This window comes from Synchiropus splendidus, chromosome 19 (assembly GCF_027744825.2).
Source record: "Synchiropus splendidus isolate RoL2022-P1 chromosome 19, RoL_Sspl_1.0, whole genome shotgun sequence".
Classification (NCBI taxonomy): Eukaryota; Metazoa; Chordata; class Actinopteri; order Syngnathiformes; family Callionymidae; genus Synchiropus; species Synchiropus splendidus.
Genome location: NC_071352.1, coordinates 17,476,914 through 17,493,151, shown reverse-complemented (window position 1 = coordinate 17,493,151; position 16,238 = coordinate 17,476,914). Strand labels below are relative to the sequence as shown.

The window sequence follows — 16,238 nt, the reverse complement described above, 5'->3', positions numbered from 1 at the left end:
TACACCACGAAGCAGTGGCCATTTTCTCAATGCGCTGCTGCTGTGGCCCCTACAGCGCCCCCCACTGGTCCCTCCGTGCACAGACTGACAGGCATCGAACACAGATTACAGAGAGGCCTGCACTGATAATCCTGTTTCTGATGCCGGGCTGGATTACAACGGGGATTGTGACGACATCTGAATCCATCTGGTGTTTCACCACCAGAATAGAGACGGCGGAGGTTCCTGCGCCGCGACACTGGCGAGGCCGCGTTTCCGTGGGCAGCTGCGGCTTGCCGTCCCTGCCGAGCAGCTCTTGGGTCTGCAGCGCCTCATCCAGCCAGATGGCTCCTCCGTCAATCCCCGGCCACAATCCAGATGAAGATTAGGCGCGCACACACACACACACACACACACACACACACACGTCGTACTCTGACAGAGCCGGTCATTAATGTGCGCTTGCAGCGGGATGATATAACACAAAGCTTAAGTTATCCAGCAGGAATTCAAGGTTGGAGGAGTGGCGGCGGATTAAAGTATTTTTACCGCAGAGCCATGAATCGGTGGCGCTCATCCCACAGCGAGCGCCACACGGAGAGGACGGAGTAGCCGGGCTGGTCTTCACCAATCTTCTTGGAGCATGAGGCGGGCACCATGGGCTTTCTGGAAAACTACCAGGAGATCGACCCGGTCACTCTGAACCTCTGCATCCTCATCGCCAGCTACGTGATCCTGCTCCTGGTCTTCCTCATATCCTGCATCATGTACGACTGCCGGGGGAAAGACCCCACCAAGGAGTACGCGCCGGACCCCCAACCCGCCCAGTCTCCCATCCGGCTGGTGGTGATGCAGGGAGCTCCGGCGCCGGTGGGTCGGTGGGACACGGCCAACATGATCACCACCTACCACGAGGCCATGCACGCCGACTTCAGGGAGAAGAAGAGCACCATGGTTTAAGTGCCTCCTTCTCCTCCGCCTCGCGCTCTACGATACTCTTTTGTACATATCCTTCCTGTGTTTGTCGGACCTGGTTTGGACCCCCGGAGGAGCCACCTCGCACGGTAAGTAACATGTGTCGTTGTCTTAGTGAAATCCCTCTCAAGGCGCTGAAGGCAAAGCCGGCCAGGGGAAACGTCACAGCTGATCAAGGAGACGGAACAACACCGTCGCTCTTGTCGACTCTGAGGGACACTGAGGAATGGGGTCAGCGGGCAGCTTTGCTCAGGGCTTCACCTCATCCTTGTTCCACACCCTGGGTCTGAGCCAGGGCACCGAGGTTTGACCTGGGCTAGTAGCGAGCACACGCTCCACTAGACGGGATGCTAGGTTTAGCGGTCCAAAGTCTGGCCGGGGGGCCATTTGTGGCCACCATCAGCTTCCACTTGGCCATTATTGACAGGTCCTCGCATCAAGTCGAGCCCTGGCAACAGCTTTGGCTGACAACACGACCTGGGGTCATCAATGGGACCAGCCTAACGCCCGACCGTCTGCCACTTCCCGATCAGCCATCGACCAATGTTCAGGTCTGCACCAACAAACCTCATGACAGCGGCAGTTTCAGAAACGCTTGTTGGTTGCCGTGGTGACAGCAAGACTCTGCGTGGACATGATGTCCTGTGATCAAGACAGCAAAGGACATGGAGCGTCTTCACGACAGAGACCTCTTTCCTTTGATCCTCACAGAAAACACCGCTGGAGGAAGCTTCCAAACACGGCAGATGTACGTTGAAGCAGGAGTTAAGAAGCCATGACTGACAGCTGTCAATCTGTCTTGGTTGTTCTTGCTCTCGAGTGACAAATGTTGGGAGAGGGCTGGAGAAGACCCAGGAGGTTGGCTTGTAGTTCATCAGGAGCAGCCACCTCTCCTCGATGTTCAGCCTCTGGTGGCATGGAGCAGACATGGAAGTGAGAACCGAGCCCATGATACGGACACCAGCTGCGCACCTCTGAAGCTCCCAGGTGGAGCGAGGGCGGAGCGCACCTCTGAAGCTCCCAGGTGGAGCGAGGGCGGAGCGCACCTCTGAAGGTCCCAGGTGCAGCGAGGGCGGAGCGCACCTCTGAAGGTCCCAGGTGGAGCGAGGGCGGAGCGCACCTCTGAAGCTCCCAGGTGGAGCGAGGGCGGAGCGCACCTCTGAAGCTCCCAGGTGGAGCGAGGGCGGAGCGCACCTCTGAAGGTCCCAGGTGCAGCGAGGGCGGAGCGCACCTCTGAAGGTCCCAGGTGCAGCGAGGGCGGAGCGCACCTCTGAAGCTCCCAGGTGGAGCGAGGGCGGAGCGCACCTCTGAAGGTCCCAGGTGGAGCGAGGGCGGAGCGCACCTCTGAAGGTCCCAGGTGCAGCGAGGGCGGAGCGCACCTCTGAAGGTCCCAGGTGCAGCGAGGGCGGAGCGCACCTCTGAAGGTCCCAGGTGGAGCGAGGGCGGAGCGCACCTCTGAAGGTCCCAGGTGCAGCGAGGGCGGAGCGCACCTCTGAAGCTCCCAGGTGGAGCGAGGGCGGAGCGCACCTCTGAAGGTCCCAGGTGGAGCGAGGGCGGAGCGCACCTCTGAAGCTCCCAGGTGGAGCGCACCTCTGAAGGTCCCAGGTGGAGCGAGGGCGGAGCATTCATCAGATGAAGCGGAGGCACAGTTGCCACACACCCTGCAGGCACAGCTCTTCAAGCTCCTGCCACCATGGGTTTGTCTCCATCCACGTGCTGCGAAGGTCTCAGTCAGACGTGCTACTTCTCATGGCATCACGTGGTTGTTGCTGTTGTTCTCTCTGTCAAGCAGGAACATGTGTTTCCAGACACGGTGGTCAGGTTTGTTGCTGAAGATGACCCCAAACGTAACGCGCTGGTGTAGCTGTGTCGCGCGTGTCAGGGACGTGAGCACGCCACCTTATGGTCCGTTGATGGTGAAGAAAGCCTGTTGACCAGCGTGGGGCCCAACCCTCCCAGCCAGAGCGCTTCTCCTGGTGTCAGCGCTCGCGGGGTTGATCCTGCACTGACGCCGCCTCACGAGCAGCAAGTCAAGGCCGGTTCATCCACTGAGCGGGTGACCGGGCCGTTACGTAACACCGCGCTCCTCCAAGAACATGGCTTCTGCTAACACTGGTCAGACCCCGACTTGCACCAGAAAAACAGCTGCCAAATATGGCCTTGTCTTCATCGCCTGTGCTTAAATCCCCTGGTGATTTGTTGTTTAGTGTTCGTGTTTCAACTTTATTGTGATGTGTTTTGAACAGGAATATATCCATTACACTGGCAGCGATGGATCTGTACTGTCTCACCGCTGTAACACGTATATAACCGTGAGACCTCTCTCACCGACTCATTCATTGTATTTATTACTGTGTTCACGGAGTCGGCCAACCATTAAGCCCCGCCCCTCGCGCTGACGATTGGTCAATGCAGCCGCGCTCTGAGACGCTATTGGCTGAAGGAGCTGTCGGTCATTGTCGCACATCCGGCGCAAACCGAATCCCGGAGCTCGGTTCGGAACCGGAAGCTGCGGCGCCGCTCCTCCACCGAGCGCGTACCGAGCGAGTACCGAGCAGGTTTGTGGCTCCTCCGCCAGCGACACGAGAGCGGCCAGTGCGCCAGGATGGAGAGAGCGGAGGGGCGCGCGCGCGTGTCGTGGGATTAGCCGGCTAGCTGTGCGGTGCTCGGCCTCTGGCCTCCGACTCCTCGCCGCTTCTGGGTTTGGCCTCAGCCGCCGACATGAAGAGGCTGGACAGCCTCCACAGGTGGGTGACGCGACGGGAAGTGTGCGCGAGAGCGACGCGACCGCCACGCGGGTCCGAGACAGTGAGTGCGGCTCGGGACGTTACCGGTGCTGGAGGACTGTCGCGTGAGCTGCGCTGCTGTCTCGGCTCTCGCGGCTGACTCCGGTGTGCAGTGGTCAGTACCCGTGCTCTTCTGAGTGCAGGTGCCCCGCGCCGGTCAGCGGCGCAGCGCCCTCTAGCTGTTGTCCTCATGTTGCAGGTTCATGAACAGACGCGCCTCTGCTAACTGTCGCTACCAGCCCACGTGCTACGAGCACGCCGCCAACTGCTACACTCACGCAGTGAGTACCGCCCCTGCCGTGCGCCCTGTCCCCTCTGTCCCCGGTCACCGAGTCAGCCGTGTCGCCGCAGTTCCTCATCGCTCCGGCCATGATGGGCGTGGCGCTGCTGCACCGCCTGTCCGACACCAGCTGGGAGCGCCTCACCGCCTGGGTCTACGGCCTGGGCCTCTGCGCCCTCTTCCTGGTCTCCACCGTCTTCCACGTGGTCACGTGGAAGAAGAGTCACATGAGGTGAGTCCCAGTGACCAGAAATGCACCGAGTCAGCAGCAGTTTGATGAAGTCGATAAGAAGTGTTGAACTTCAGTCTGAGCCTGGACCCAGCGCCACGTCACACACGCCCTTACACAACACAGGAACTTTGATGCAGGCAGGGGAACACACATGCACGCACGCACGCACGCACGCACCCACACAGGTGCGCGCCACCTTGTGGGGAGGAACACGCACACGCAGGCTGAAAGTCAGACCGACCGACGCCAGGCCTGACTCTGCTCCTGCGGCAGGTCAGTGGAGCAGTGTTTCCACATGTGCGACCGGGTGGTGATCTACTTCTTCATCGCCGCCTCCTACACTCCCTGGTGAGCAGCAGCAGCTGGATAGACCCCCAGTGAGCGAGCGTGTCGGACTGAGGTGTGGCTGCCTTCCAGGCTGAACCTCCGTGAGCTGGGCCCCCTGGCTGCACACATGCGCTGGTTCGTGTGGCTGATGGCTGCTGCTGGGACCTTCTACGTCTTCAACTACCACGAGAAGTGAGTGCGCCGTCGTCCGGTTCCAGCCGTGTGTGTGTGTGTGTGTGTGTGTGTGTGTGTGTGTGTGTGTGTGTGTGTGTGTGTGTGTGTGTGTGTGTGTGTGTGTGTGTGTGTGTGTGTGTGTGTGTGTGTGTGTGTGTGTGTGTGTGTGTGTGTGTGTGGCGGCGGGAGTGACAGCTGCTCCTCTGCAGGTACAAGCTGGTGGAGCTGGCCTTCTACTTGACCATGGGCTTCTTCCCTGCCTCAGTTGTGACGTCGATGGTGAGTCGCGGGCGGTCATAATGAAAGGCTGCTTGAAGTGGGACTCACCTTCTGGTCCTCAGAGCAACACGGAGGGCCTCCAGGAACTGGCCTGCGGCGGCCTCATCTACTGCCTGGGCGTCGTCTTCTTCAAGAGCGACGGCATCATCCCCTTCGCTCACGCCATCTGGCACATCTTTGTGGCGCTGGCAGCCGCCGTCCACTACTACGCCATCTGGAAGTATCTCTACAAGGCGCCCGGCGCCGACTCGCAGCTGGACTCCTGAACCGCCACCACATACTGCCATTGATGACGGGTGGCACCAAGTCACGTCCACGTCCTCTGGGACCGGAGACATGCCCTCTGTGACTGGTGACTCGTGTGCTTGCTGACGGTCGGACTGTCACTCCACGTGGTTCCGTCTTGACTTGTGATGATGTCATGGACTCTTGACTGCTTGTATGTGTCATTACTGGGAAGAACCACAAACTTTTGCCAGACCTGTGACCTGAACACTGACTGAAGAAATGCATTAGAACTGGAGATCTTGACTCTGGGTCTATGACGAGTCCTACAGACTCAGACATGACTTGACATGAACATCCGTCACGACTTGAAGCTCTTCTGGGTCTGACTTGGACTTGTCACCGATGCTCTGGATGTTGTCGGTCCACTGTTTACAAGTTTTTCATTCTACAAAAACTTTTTATGCCCGTGTCACCTTTGACATGTGAATTTTCTACGTCTCAAGTCGCTATCATTCCACAACCGAGGCCGTGTGGCCCCTCGACTTTCTTAACTGCAGTACGAGCCGTTGACGTTTCAGTCACCTGTGAAGCAACTGCCCAGTGAAATGTTTCCTCTCGCAGGTGACCTGTCGAGTCATGTTCCGCGCTCACAAGTCAGCGGGAGCTCGGAGTCACTTTGGCGTTTGATGCCAAACACGAGGGGCGAGGTGTGTTCACTGTCGACAGGAACCACGGGCTTCTTGTTGCTGCGGCTCCCTCTAGTGGCGCGACCCTAGCCTTTCAGGGAGGACTTAAAACGTCAACGTCTGGTTGGTGGTGCGATTGTCAGGACATCGAGGACCGAGTGAACCTGTGTTTGACCTTTGCCTTTGCTGCTCGTCCGTTCACGGCGCTGCGGCGCCTCTGTGACTGAAATAAAGCTCCTGACTGTCTCCCGCTCTCCATGTGCTTCTTCCTCCTCCGTCGTCGTCGTCGTCGTCATGGCAACCTCTGCGCCGCGGCCTGATGTGGGCAGACGTGCGGAAGAAGCAGGCGACTGCTATAGTTCCATATTCTTTAATAATCTTGGATCTGTTGTGCCTTTAAAATACATAGTAATGTCGATAGGAAAAATACTGTACAAAAACAACAGAAGAGGTTCATATAAACATTTCTCTGGTAACCAATATATCTTCTCTGCTGCGAGTCGTTTGGTCTGCAGTAAACAAATGGAGCTTCGCCGTCCAACCCTTCCTCCTCCACACCGGTACATTCATTCAGCCGTCGTGACGGACGGACGGCCGACAGAGACTACGAACATCTGGATCGACTCTAAAAGAAAAGCATGCTAGAAGCCAAAGGATGATCAACAAAACAAGACAAAAGGGAGGGAAATGAAGCTTCTGCGGTGAGAGAACTCACTACGACAATCAGTTACACGTCTCTTTTCTAATGTCACAACACCACCTTCCGTCTCCAGGAGCTGCTGATAAATAAGTGGCGGCGGGAAGGGAGGAGCGATTGTGGCGACGCTTTAGTGCGGGCGGGCGCTGAAGAGTCCCCGCGAGGGACGTCAGGACTAGTTCAGGTGGTGGAGATGGGGCTGTTATTGCTCGCGGCGAGGAACAGACGAGGGCAACAGTGTGGAGAAATGCAGGTGCGCGAGGAAAGAGCCCAAGTGAAAGACCACATCTGAATTTAGAGGAGCATCTCCACGGACAGAAGCTGAAAGTATCGTCACAGTCTAGAGGAACCTGAAGAAGGCGCTCTTAGAAACCACCTGAAAAGACGACGTCACCAGGAGACGAAATGGAAAAAAGAAAACAAGCAACAGAACCCACCAAACATTTGCAACGATGGGAGGAAAGTGGGCTCTCGCCAGTATCGAATGGTTTGGAGGGCCGGGGCAAGATGAACGGGTGAGTCATGATGGGTGAGCTGAGAGGAGCAGCGTCAAATGACAGTGAGAGAATCAGGCGGGGGGCAGTGCCACCATTGTCCTTCAAACTCAGGGTATACGGTGGGGGCTGATGGGTGAGCAGGTGGGCGGGCGGGGGGACTCACAGCGGCCCGTGTCGGGCCTCGTATTTGGCCATAATGTTCTTGCAGCGGCCCAGCTCTTTCCGCAAGTCTGCTACCTCCATGCGCAGAGCGGCGTTCTCCTTCTCCAGGAAGCCGGCCCGGATGGCGATCTGGTTCTCCTTCAGGCGCCGGGCGTCCCGCGAGCGCTTGGCCGCCACGTTGTTCTTTCTGCGGCGAGCCCAGTACTTGTCGTCCTGCGGGACCAGAGGAGACATTTCACCCTTGGTTGTCAAACGACGCTCTGCTGGCTCTGGCCGGACCTCACCTTCAGGTTCTCGGGGATGAACACCTTGCGGGCCTTCTTGATCATGGGCTGCGGCTTCAGCTCCTCGGCGGAGAACTTGCGTTTCCTCGGGTCGAACATCTCCTGGCCTGGCACGCTGGACAGAGCCAGGTCGGCGGGGTCGGGCTCGTAGGTCACGGGCACCTGGATGGTCTCGGGGTCGATGGGGCTGGGGGTGTCGCGGGCTGCAACAGAACACAGAGCGTGACGAGGTGAGAGCGGGCGGGCCAGCAGGAGGCGCTGCAGGCTGAGGTCCACACCAGGTTTACGTCCCTCCACTCAGCATGTGTGTTTGTCAGTCATCGAGTTCACTGACTGCAGCTTCGGTAAACAAGGCCGCAAAACCAGTGTTACGTAAGGCTCCCGCTGACCTTCTCCGACCGTCCACCAGGAGGCGATGTGGAGTCGTCAGCTGATCTGAGAGCAGTCACAGCAGCCGCTGCTGAACGTCACTCAGGCCAAATATTCGAGTGTCTCAGTCGCACCTGAGCCGCAGAGCTGCCTCTGACCCAGATCTGCTCAGTGAGCCTGAGTGACAGGCGCTGAGCTGCTGACAAGTGCGTCACTGAGGGACACAAACAGGAAGTTCTTGCTGTGTGGCCGCAGGGCCTGGAGCGGCCCTGAGCTCAGCTAATGCCGCCAGGATGTAGGTGGCGCTAGAGTATCACAGGAACACACACACGCACACAAATCGCTTAAGCCTCTGAGGAGGCGCTGAAAATACCTGGGCCGCACTAATCGCCTTTGACCACCATTTTCATCCCAATTAGCGCCGTTGAAACACAGAAGCTAAAAGCAGCCACCCGCTCGCTCGCTCGCTGACCCGTGACATCACCAGGACGCCATGGCGGTCCCCGCTGGACGTGAGCCAGAGAAGCCGGCAGGACTGACGCCTGAGTGTGGAACAGCCCCTCGGCCGCTTCTTCCTCGTCCAGGGTTCAACAGGGCGCCGCGGCTCAGCGGGAGCCCGTCGGCCCCAGTTTGTTTCCGCTCCTCTTCACCTCCACAGACGACTGACGCACCCCAACTCGTGAACAAGAGCCACAGTAGAGCTGTGAAATGTCGCCACATCATTTTCACACCGTTCATAGCATATCATTACTTGACCAGTATTTTTCAATGCCATCTAATGTTTCTGAAGCATCACTTGCCAATAGCTTCGTGGCTAATGCTAACGGACAGTGTGGAACATAAACCGGCTGCAATCCTCACCCGGTCCCTCACGTCACATGTCCGGCCACAAAGCGCCACTTGTCCCGGTCTGTTAGTGACTATGATGCATCTTTCTGGATTTCTCCGTTAAAACACGACAGGAAAAACAACACCATCAAGTCCAGCAGCATGACGCGTGCTCCGAGTGTGGGGGGGAAAAACAAAAGAAAAAACATCCTTCTGTAGAACGAATGCCAGGGTTTGATCCACATACGAACTGAGAGAAGTGAGCCCCTCCTTCAGTGAAATCAAAAGATGAAACAAACATTTTTAAAGATGAGCTCTTCTCAGGTGACCAAACGTACTGAAATGAAGTGGAAACATTGAAACAAATGGATAAGACACAACGCATCATGGAGGTGGACATGAACACAACGGTTTTCGCTGTCTTATTCCAGGAAATGTCGCGACAGGAACCTCATCACAACTGAAGTCGGTTGCTCACGGAACTCGAGTTGTGCATTCCGGGTGGACATATGAAGAGACGGACTTCCTGAGAACAGCTTGGATTGGAGGCAGATTGACTTCTCACGATGAAAAACTAGCCTCTTTAGATGTAAATGACCAAACATTCCCTTCGGTTTCTCTATCACTTGTTTTTTTTTAAAGGGGGGGGGCACCCTGACTGTAGCAGCAACAGACTCCACCGACCTCTGGTGACCAAAGGGGGGCGCGCCCACAAGATGAACAGGGTGATAGCAATTCTCCACGACTATTGATCGTGACCCAGAGACGCCTGAAGATTTCCCTCCTAACTCTCAGTCAGAACCACGGCCTCAGACAAACAGCTGCAGTGTTGCTTTGGAAACACTTCGACCGTCTCATTTTGGAGGTTGTGTCACAGGAAGTCTTTGTGTTTCCTTGATACGTTCACGAGTCAAACCACAAGGCAGTGACAGGGACAGATAGTTGTGTTATAATTGTGTACTTTGGGTGGAGGAGTGTCTCAGCACCAGGTTGTTTCTGACACACTTCTCACCCAGGTGAGCAGCTCACCGCTCTCAGCCCTGAGGCAGTCGTGGTCTGTGCTTCCATCTCTCTCACTCTCTTTTCTGCTTGGCCTCCCAGGCTTCACACGTGTACAAAGTTTGAGACTCTGGGGAAGTATTGCAAAGGTCAACTGGCCTCGGTGGCAGACCCTTCAGCAGGTAGATCGTTGTTTGAACCCCCAGTTTCTCCTCCGTAAACACACACAGATGCGCGCTCATCTGAGAGAGACACGACTTGGGTTGCGTGACTCTCTCCACTCCAGCAAACAGGCTGATCCGGTGCTGCGGGTCACATGACCCGACGGCTGCGAGCAGGAAAACAAGCCCAGGGAATGTGAAGGGCTACGTTCAGCTGGTGAGCGGCTTTCTCCGAGCAACCTCTGAGCTCACAAAGTTACAGAACTACTGACTTGAAAGTTCAATGAAACCTTACAGCTAGTCATTAGCTGCTTGTTTTCATACTCAAGACACTTGTATATGTATTTAACGTCCGTCACACCGTTTACATTGTGTTGAACACAGCTGTCAACCCTTCAAGTCTCACTGAGAAACTAAAAATGAATGGCTTTCATGAGACACTTCACAGTGAAAGTGTGTTTCCATGCTCGGCTCCTGAGATTCTAACTTGGCGGCCACAGGTCATCGAACCTTCCCTCACTCACGTTGTCTCTGACCGTTCAAACACACCACCGGTAAGTGAGCAACCGTGACCTCATCATCACACCTGCGTCGAGCCGCCTCTGACCGAGGCCGCTCTGGTCTTTTGGCTGCCGGCTGCAGCAGCATCGTCTGCACGTGACGGCAGCACGCCCGCTCCATGTGACCTCGGCGGGAACAGCCTGTGCAGCCAGGCTGGATGGAGGGGAGGCAGAGAGAAAGAGGAGGGGCGCGGAGCTCCTCACAGCTGAGCGCCGCACACGGCACCGGCATGTGTCAGTCACATGTCCCTCCGCGCTGCAGGAAACCCGGCCGCGTTCACGTGGAGGGTGAATGTGAACACGCAGAGAAATCAACACAATCAGAGCACAGCTCACATGCGCTGCCCGTTTGGAGCGCGCATATGTGCGTCGGGTCCAAAGTGTGCGCGGCGCTGAGCACACCTGGCGCTGCACACAACCCTCACACCACATGTCCAAGAACAACTGGCTTCTCAGGTCTCCTCCCGCTTCTCCTCGGCCTGACTATCTGAGTCGGCTCTCACTCACACACGCTTCATCTCGGCATCTCGGTGACCTCACTTTTACAGTTCACACCTTGTTCCATCACTTCCTGCTGCGCCAAACAGTCGGGACACTTCTGCCTCATGTTGGCTATTGACCTGGTTTTCAGCTTTAGTCCTCATACTTCAGGCATCGCACTCTCACCACCGAGTCATGACCTGCGACTCGCGCCGTGCCCATCTTAACTCTTATGTTCTCAGTCACTTTACTGCGCCCGTCTGCCCGTCCATCACTCATTCATCTGATCCAGAATCAGCCCGTTTGAGCTCCAGTGTGAATCAATCATCAACGTCACTCGCTGGTTTGAATATTCACCTCCTTGACTGCACTAACTCTGGCCTCAGTACAGGATTCTAAATCAGACCTCGGCATGGTATGGCCTGGGGGCCATGTGTGGCCCTTTGCCTATGTTTTTGCGGTCCTCATGGGGTCAGACTACAACTATACAACTGAAACTTTCTTTTTTTAAATCCCGTTTCTTTTCATTTATCGTGATCATACTTTCCTCAAAATGTGTTGAAAGAAAATTCTAAATATATTTTGGAAGAAATTGACTTTTTGTATTCGATGTTTGGTCCATAGTTTTATTCTGATTTCTATTCATTTCAGATGCAGGCTAAATGATTATTTTATTATTTGACTTTTTATTGTCCGTTTCATGTCATATTTCCACTGGTTAATGTCTATCCTTGCTTCCATGAGGCATGATTCATTTCCTCCTTGTTACTAAAGATTTTTTTTCGTCAGTCACATAGTCATCGGCCCCTTTCTCACAACCATCACAGTTTAAGTTGTGGCCCTTTAACTGCCCACCTCTGTTCCAAATGATCAGATTTCACACGCACACACTGCTGTGTTCCAGTCTCCGCCTCGTCAACCCCTTTTTTTTTTAAGTGAATTCCCATCATTTGTTTACATTTCCATCAAGTCTCACTCACTTTTTTTCCCCACGATTGAACTTCCTGGTTGTGAACACGACATCAGAGCTGACCTTTAGCTCGAACGCAACTGTTTGTATTAGTCATCAAAACTTGACACAACAACACACCTTGACAACCAGCAAACAAACAAGCATGAGTCAGCAGAAATCTCCTTCAGCTCAGAGTCTGGTGGTAAACCAAGCCGGCAGATCTGACTGAACCTGGCCACATAGAACCAGCAGTCAACAACAACAACAACGTTACATAACTCCATCTGAAGATGACGCAGTTCCACTTCAGTTTGTGGCTGAAACCCTCATCTCATTCCTTTGTTTGCTGTAAATAATTACAAAAAAAAACCCAACAGAAGCTTCATTTGTTATCGGACATTCATGAACTACAGTTTCCTTGTGACACAGTCCGACCTCATGTGTCACCACCAGGGTGAGATTTGCTGTCTAACACGATGATGAGACCAGCTGACTGGCTCCGTTGAAGGCTTCTGAAGGCTCATTCTCCTTCACTTTACACAGCATCTGACCACACAGACTCTCTTGAGCCGGGGCTGCGTTCGCACGCGCCTCGGAACATTTTAGAAAAACGGACATTTTCTTCCTGTTTATATAATAATATATATAATAATATAGAAGAGGAGGACGGTGGCCGTCATGCTGGCGTTGCATGTTGACAGAGGTCATGTGACGCATGTTCCCTGTGTAAGTGCTGCAGGTGAGCAAACACACTCCCGGCGTGTGAGCGGGCTCAGGTGCGTGTGGTACCTGTGGTGCCGGGGCTGTGCAGGCAGGGCTGCGGCGGCATGCCCGTGTGGACCGAGGTGGTGGCGCGGCTGCTGAGGTCCACCACCGACGGCGTGGTCGGGGTCTGTGGGGGGGCTTGCTGCATGGAGACGGGCTGAGGCGGCGCCGACTGGGGCGCCTGCTCGCTCTGGGCTGTGTTGGCAGGGATGCCGTTCTCGGACAGGAACTCCTCCAGGTCCATGTACTCCAGCTGGAAGTTGTCCACATCGTAGGGCAAGGTCTTGTCCCACAAGGTGGGACCCAGGAAGGCCGACTGTGGGTGTTTGGACACGCCGCTCTCATCCTCCAGCTTCTTCTCTTTCTCCTTCTCTTTGCTGAACCCTGGAAGCATTTGGACAAAATGAGTCACCTCCGGCAGCGAATGTGGCGTCAGACCTCAAAACAAAGAGTTTCATTCGTCACGTCCATGAATATTGAAGAGGCCCACATGTTGTTGACAGATATACTGTATGAAGTTCCCATTCTGCACTGGTCACACGTTAAACCTACAAATACAGCTTTCACTTTCTGAAATGTATTGTTCATGTATTTTTCTGCAGTGGAAATATAATAAAACAGCATGGACATTATATAAAAATTCAGAGTTTAAATTAAAAAATGTAAATCAATGACTTATTTTGGTGAGCTGACACTTTTTATCAGTAACTTTCTAAGCAACGTTGTGCACATTTTTCAGAAAAGGAATGGCATTTGAGATTGATGACATTATACAGAGAATAAAAAATATAATTGACTAAACATAGTTTCACATTTTTCTCATTTTGTTTGGGACATTTCATCCCACTGAAGTGAGCCGTTTCAGATCAAAAGTACCACCGCCACATCAAACCATGAGCGCTGGGGACACAGAAGCCCGCGTGAGCCATGGTAAGTGTCTTGGGCGCTCACAAGCGCGTGCCTGAGAGCAAGGATCTGACCTCTACCTTCCTAGCTGCCTGCGCCAGACCAACAGTCATGTTGTAATGCTGAATGCGCTGCGATTCTCAACAAACTAGACCTGTTGCAGCTAAAGCTGGTGGGAAGGCAGCAGCGGCGCCATCTATGAGGGGCAAATGCAAGTCAAATCCCACTGAGGCTTAAAAGGCTAAAAACAACCCTGGGACTGTGCTTCCGTGAGTCCTCTCCGCTCTTCACCTCTGCACCTGAGGCACCGTCTTCCTCACTTGGGTTGGTGGCTCCAGCTGGGGAAGAAGGCAACATCTGTTGGAGGATGCCGTCGGCTGTTTGGGCGCCTCCGGGGTGGAGTCACCACATGCTCCATGGAGGTGCTGATGAGAGCCATGCTCACCAGCACTGTTCCACCGTGTCCCAACCGGAGGGCGGCTGTTGCCAGTGCTGGCTGGTCACAGCGGCCTGACCCAGTCTGGTCTACTCCGGGGCGTCACGGTCATCGAAGGAGCGGCCTTGTCTCTTGGACTACGCGTCCAAAGGTCCTCCATCTTGGTGCTGCAACTACAGGGCCTGTGTGTTCAGGAGTTCCACCCTGGCATTTCGCCGGACAAACTCACTCTAAAGTGAAAAACTTCCAAACTGGTCCGCAACACTGCACTGGCACCGGTGCAGGTGACCCCGCCACAGGGAAGGTCACAGGTGTTGGTCTTCCCAGCATCCACGCGTTCCTCTCGCCTGGAGCAACACCTGACGGACTCCGGCTGGACAGCAGGGGTCACTGGGAGGTGCAGGCGGCTCGGACAGAGAGAGAGCTGAAGTCCGCTCTCAGGTGCTGAGGCGGAAGCTCGGCACGGCGGAAAGCGCTGAAGCCCGTTCGAGGGCGGAGCGAGCACCGAAGTACAGCGACGCTTTTCGCGACCATGTCAGTGGAAATAACGCAGAAGCAAGTAACGAAGTCACGAAGACCACATGGCTGCTCTTGAGAAACCGTCGAGAAGGCGACATAAACGCGACAGAGTTGCCGCTCGGCAGGACGCCGCTCCGCCGTCCTTCACCGTCAACAAGAGCGACTGCGCAGCCGCCGCACCGCAGCAGCCGAGCCAGAGGCGCCTACCGTCGTCGTGGTGGAAGGGCAGCTTGAGCGGATTCTCCAGCAGGGACTTGAGGACGCCGTGGGTCGGCGGCAGGAAAGTTGGGTTTATGGGCAGAGGTCTCGCCATTTCCTCCCTCTGTCGTCACAAGACAGCTCACGAACGGTCGGACTGTCCCCGGAACGAGAGGCGGGCTGGACCGCAGGGCTTGCGCGCAGACGCTGAGGCACGGCTCCGACACTGGGAGGGAGAGGCTGGCAGGACGGCGAGCTGCTGTCGGTCTGGCGTCGAGGCTGGCAGCCTGCTGGAGGAGGAGGAGGAGGAGGAGGAGGAAGAGGAGGAGGGAGTGAGAAGCGTCCATGTGCGGAGACGGACGCCGGTGACGTCAGAGCCCCGAAGAGGCGGAGCAGCTGCCAAGACGCGTTCAGGGAGCCTCGGAAAAGACGACCATCGAACCGCTGTCGAAAATACAATCAAAGATGATCTCATATATATATATATATATATATATATATATATATATATATATATATATATTCCTGTGTCACAGTCGCATGTCCTCCAGAGAAGCTGAACTATCACATGTCGTATGAGGGGTGAAAGTACAAGATAAAGATGTAATAGAACCAGTTCAGGTTTGACCTTCCAACGTTCACATGCCATTAAAAAAAACAAAACAAAACATGGTGCGTCAGTGAAGTCAGTCACAGTCGTCAGCAGCACTTTTCGTGAGCGTGGTCATGTGATGCTCCCAGCCAGGTGGCTCTCGGTCCAGGTGGAGGCTCTGTCTGGGTCGACCAGTGGCCAGCGAGTCACAAGGTTTCCACAGGATGCAGGAAGTAACTTTGGTTCCTGGGTGCACAGCAAACGCAAGAGCAACACATCTTCTAACAGGAGAGCTTCATCTACAGATTCGATCATCTCAATCAGGAGTATGTATGATGGTGAGTGGGGTGTCCACACTCCCAGAGGTTGTGTGGGTCCCAAGACCTCCGGTACCAAACTCTGTCAAACTTGGAACTCTGGCTTTCATCTTGTTTTGGAAAGCATGGTGAGATGAGGTCATTCTGGCGGACACCAGTTGGTTCCCTGCTGAGACCAGGTGATCAGCAAGTGCTTGACCTCGAGAGCAGAACAAACCGCAAGACTGGAGGGAGGAAGGACTCAAGCCCACATCAACCAGGTCAGCATTCTGGTCTGCTCGCAAGCAGCCATGTTCCGCTGACACACATCACGCCCTGACGGCCGCTCAGCACTCACACAAGTCCACATTTCCATCTTTCACTGCGCTGGAAACCTGATCCTCCGTCCCGGTGCCTTCCGCTGTAAATGTGCAATCCACCGCAGCGGAGTGACGCAGACATAAACTTGACCTACTTTCAGCCAATGGGCATGCTCGGGCTGCAACTCTATCTGCACACGGAAACCCATGCTTTCTAGAGTCGTCGCTGAGTCACAGTTCACACTCCCTGTTCCGCCAGCGATTTCCACCA

The 16,238-nt window shown here is 55.1% G+C and overlaps 3 protein-coding genes across 4 annotated transcripts; 2 read left to right on the top strand and 1 right to left on the bottom strand.

Annotated features, from left to right (window-relative positions):
* Positions 1 to 401: 401 nt before the first annotated feature.
* On the top strand, positions 402 to 2,046 carry LOC128750735 (small integral membrane protein 36-like). Its single transcript, XM_053851185.1, has one exon. It carries the CDS (start codon positions 637 to 639, stop codon positions 937 to 939), a length of 303 nt encoding a protein of 100 aa, XP_053707160.1. The 5' UTR covers positions 402 to 636; the 3' UTR covers positions 940 to 2,046.
* mmd (monocyte to macrophage differentiation-associated) lies at positions 897 to 7,185 on the top strand. 2 transcript variants are annotated; one of them, XM_053851159.1, is made up of 8 exons: positions 2,368 to 2,496; positions 2,560 to 3,701; positions 3,940 to 4,021; positions 4,092 to 4,252; positions 4,526 to 4,600; positions 4,670 to 4,771; positions 4,963 to 5,032; positions 5,095 to 7,185. In XM_053851159.1, exons 2-8 carry the CDS (start codon positions 3,676 to 3,678, stop codon positions 5,296 to 5,298), a joined length of 720 nt encoding a protein of 239 aa, XP_053707134.1. In that variant the 5' UTR covers positions 2,368 to 2,496; positions 2,560 to 3,675; the 3' UTR covers positions 5,299 to 7,185. The 2 variants fall into 2 exon arrangements, with proteins under 2 accessions (XP_053707135.1, XP_053707134.1); XM_053851160.1 differs by lacking the exons at positions 2,368 to 2,496; positions 2,560 to 3,701 and adding an exon at positions 897 to 1,043 and having other exon boundaries at positions 5,095 to 6,679.
* hlfa (HLF transcription factor, PAR bZIP family member a) lies at positions 6,301 to 15,055 on the bottom strand. The gene is made up of 4 exons (XM_053851145.1): positions 14,769 to 15,055; positions 12,725 to 13,084; positions 7,587 to 7,789; positions 6,301 to 7,515 (listed from the first exon to the last, which is right to left on the bottom strand). The coding sequence occupies exons 1-4, from the start codon at positions 14,872 to 14,874 to the stop codon at positions 7,300 to 7,302; spliced, it is 885 nt and encodes a 294-aa protein (XP_053707120.1). The 5' UTR covers positions 14,875 to 15,055; the 3' UTR covers positions 6,301 to 7,299.
* Positions 15,056 to 16,238: the final 1,183 nt, after the last annotated feature.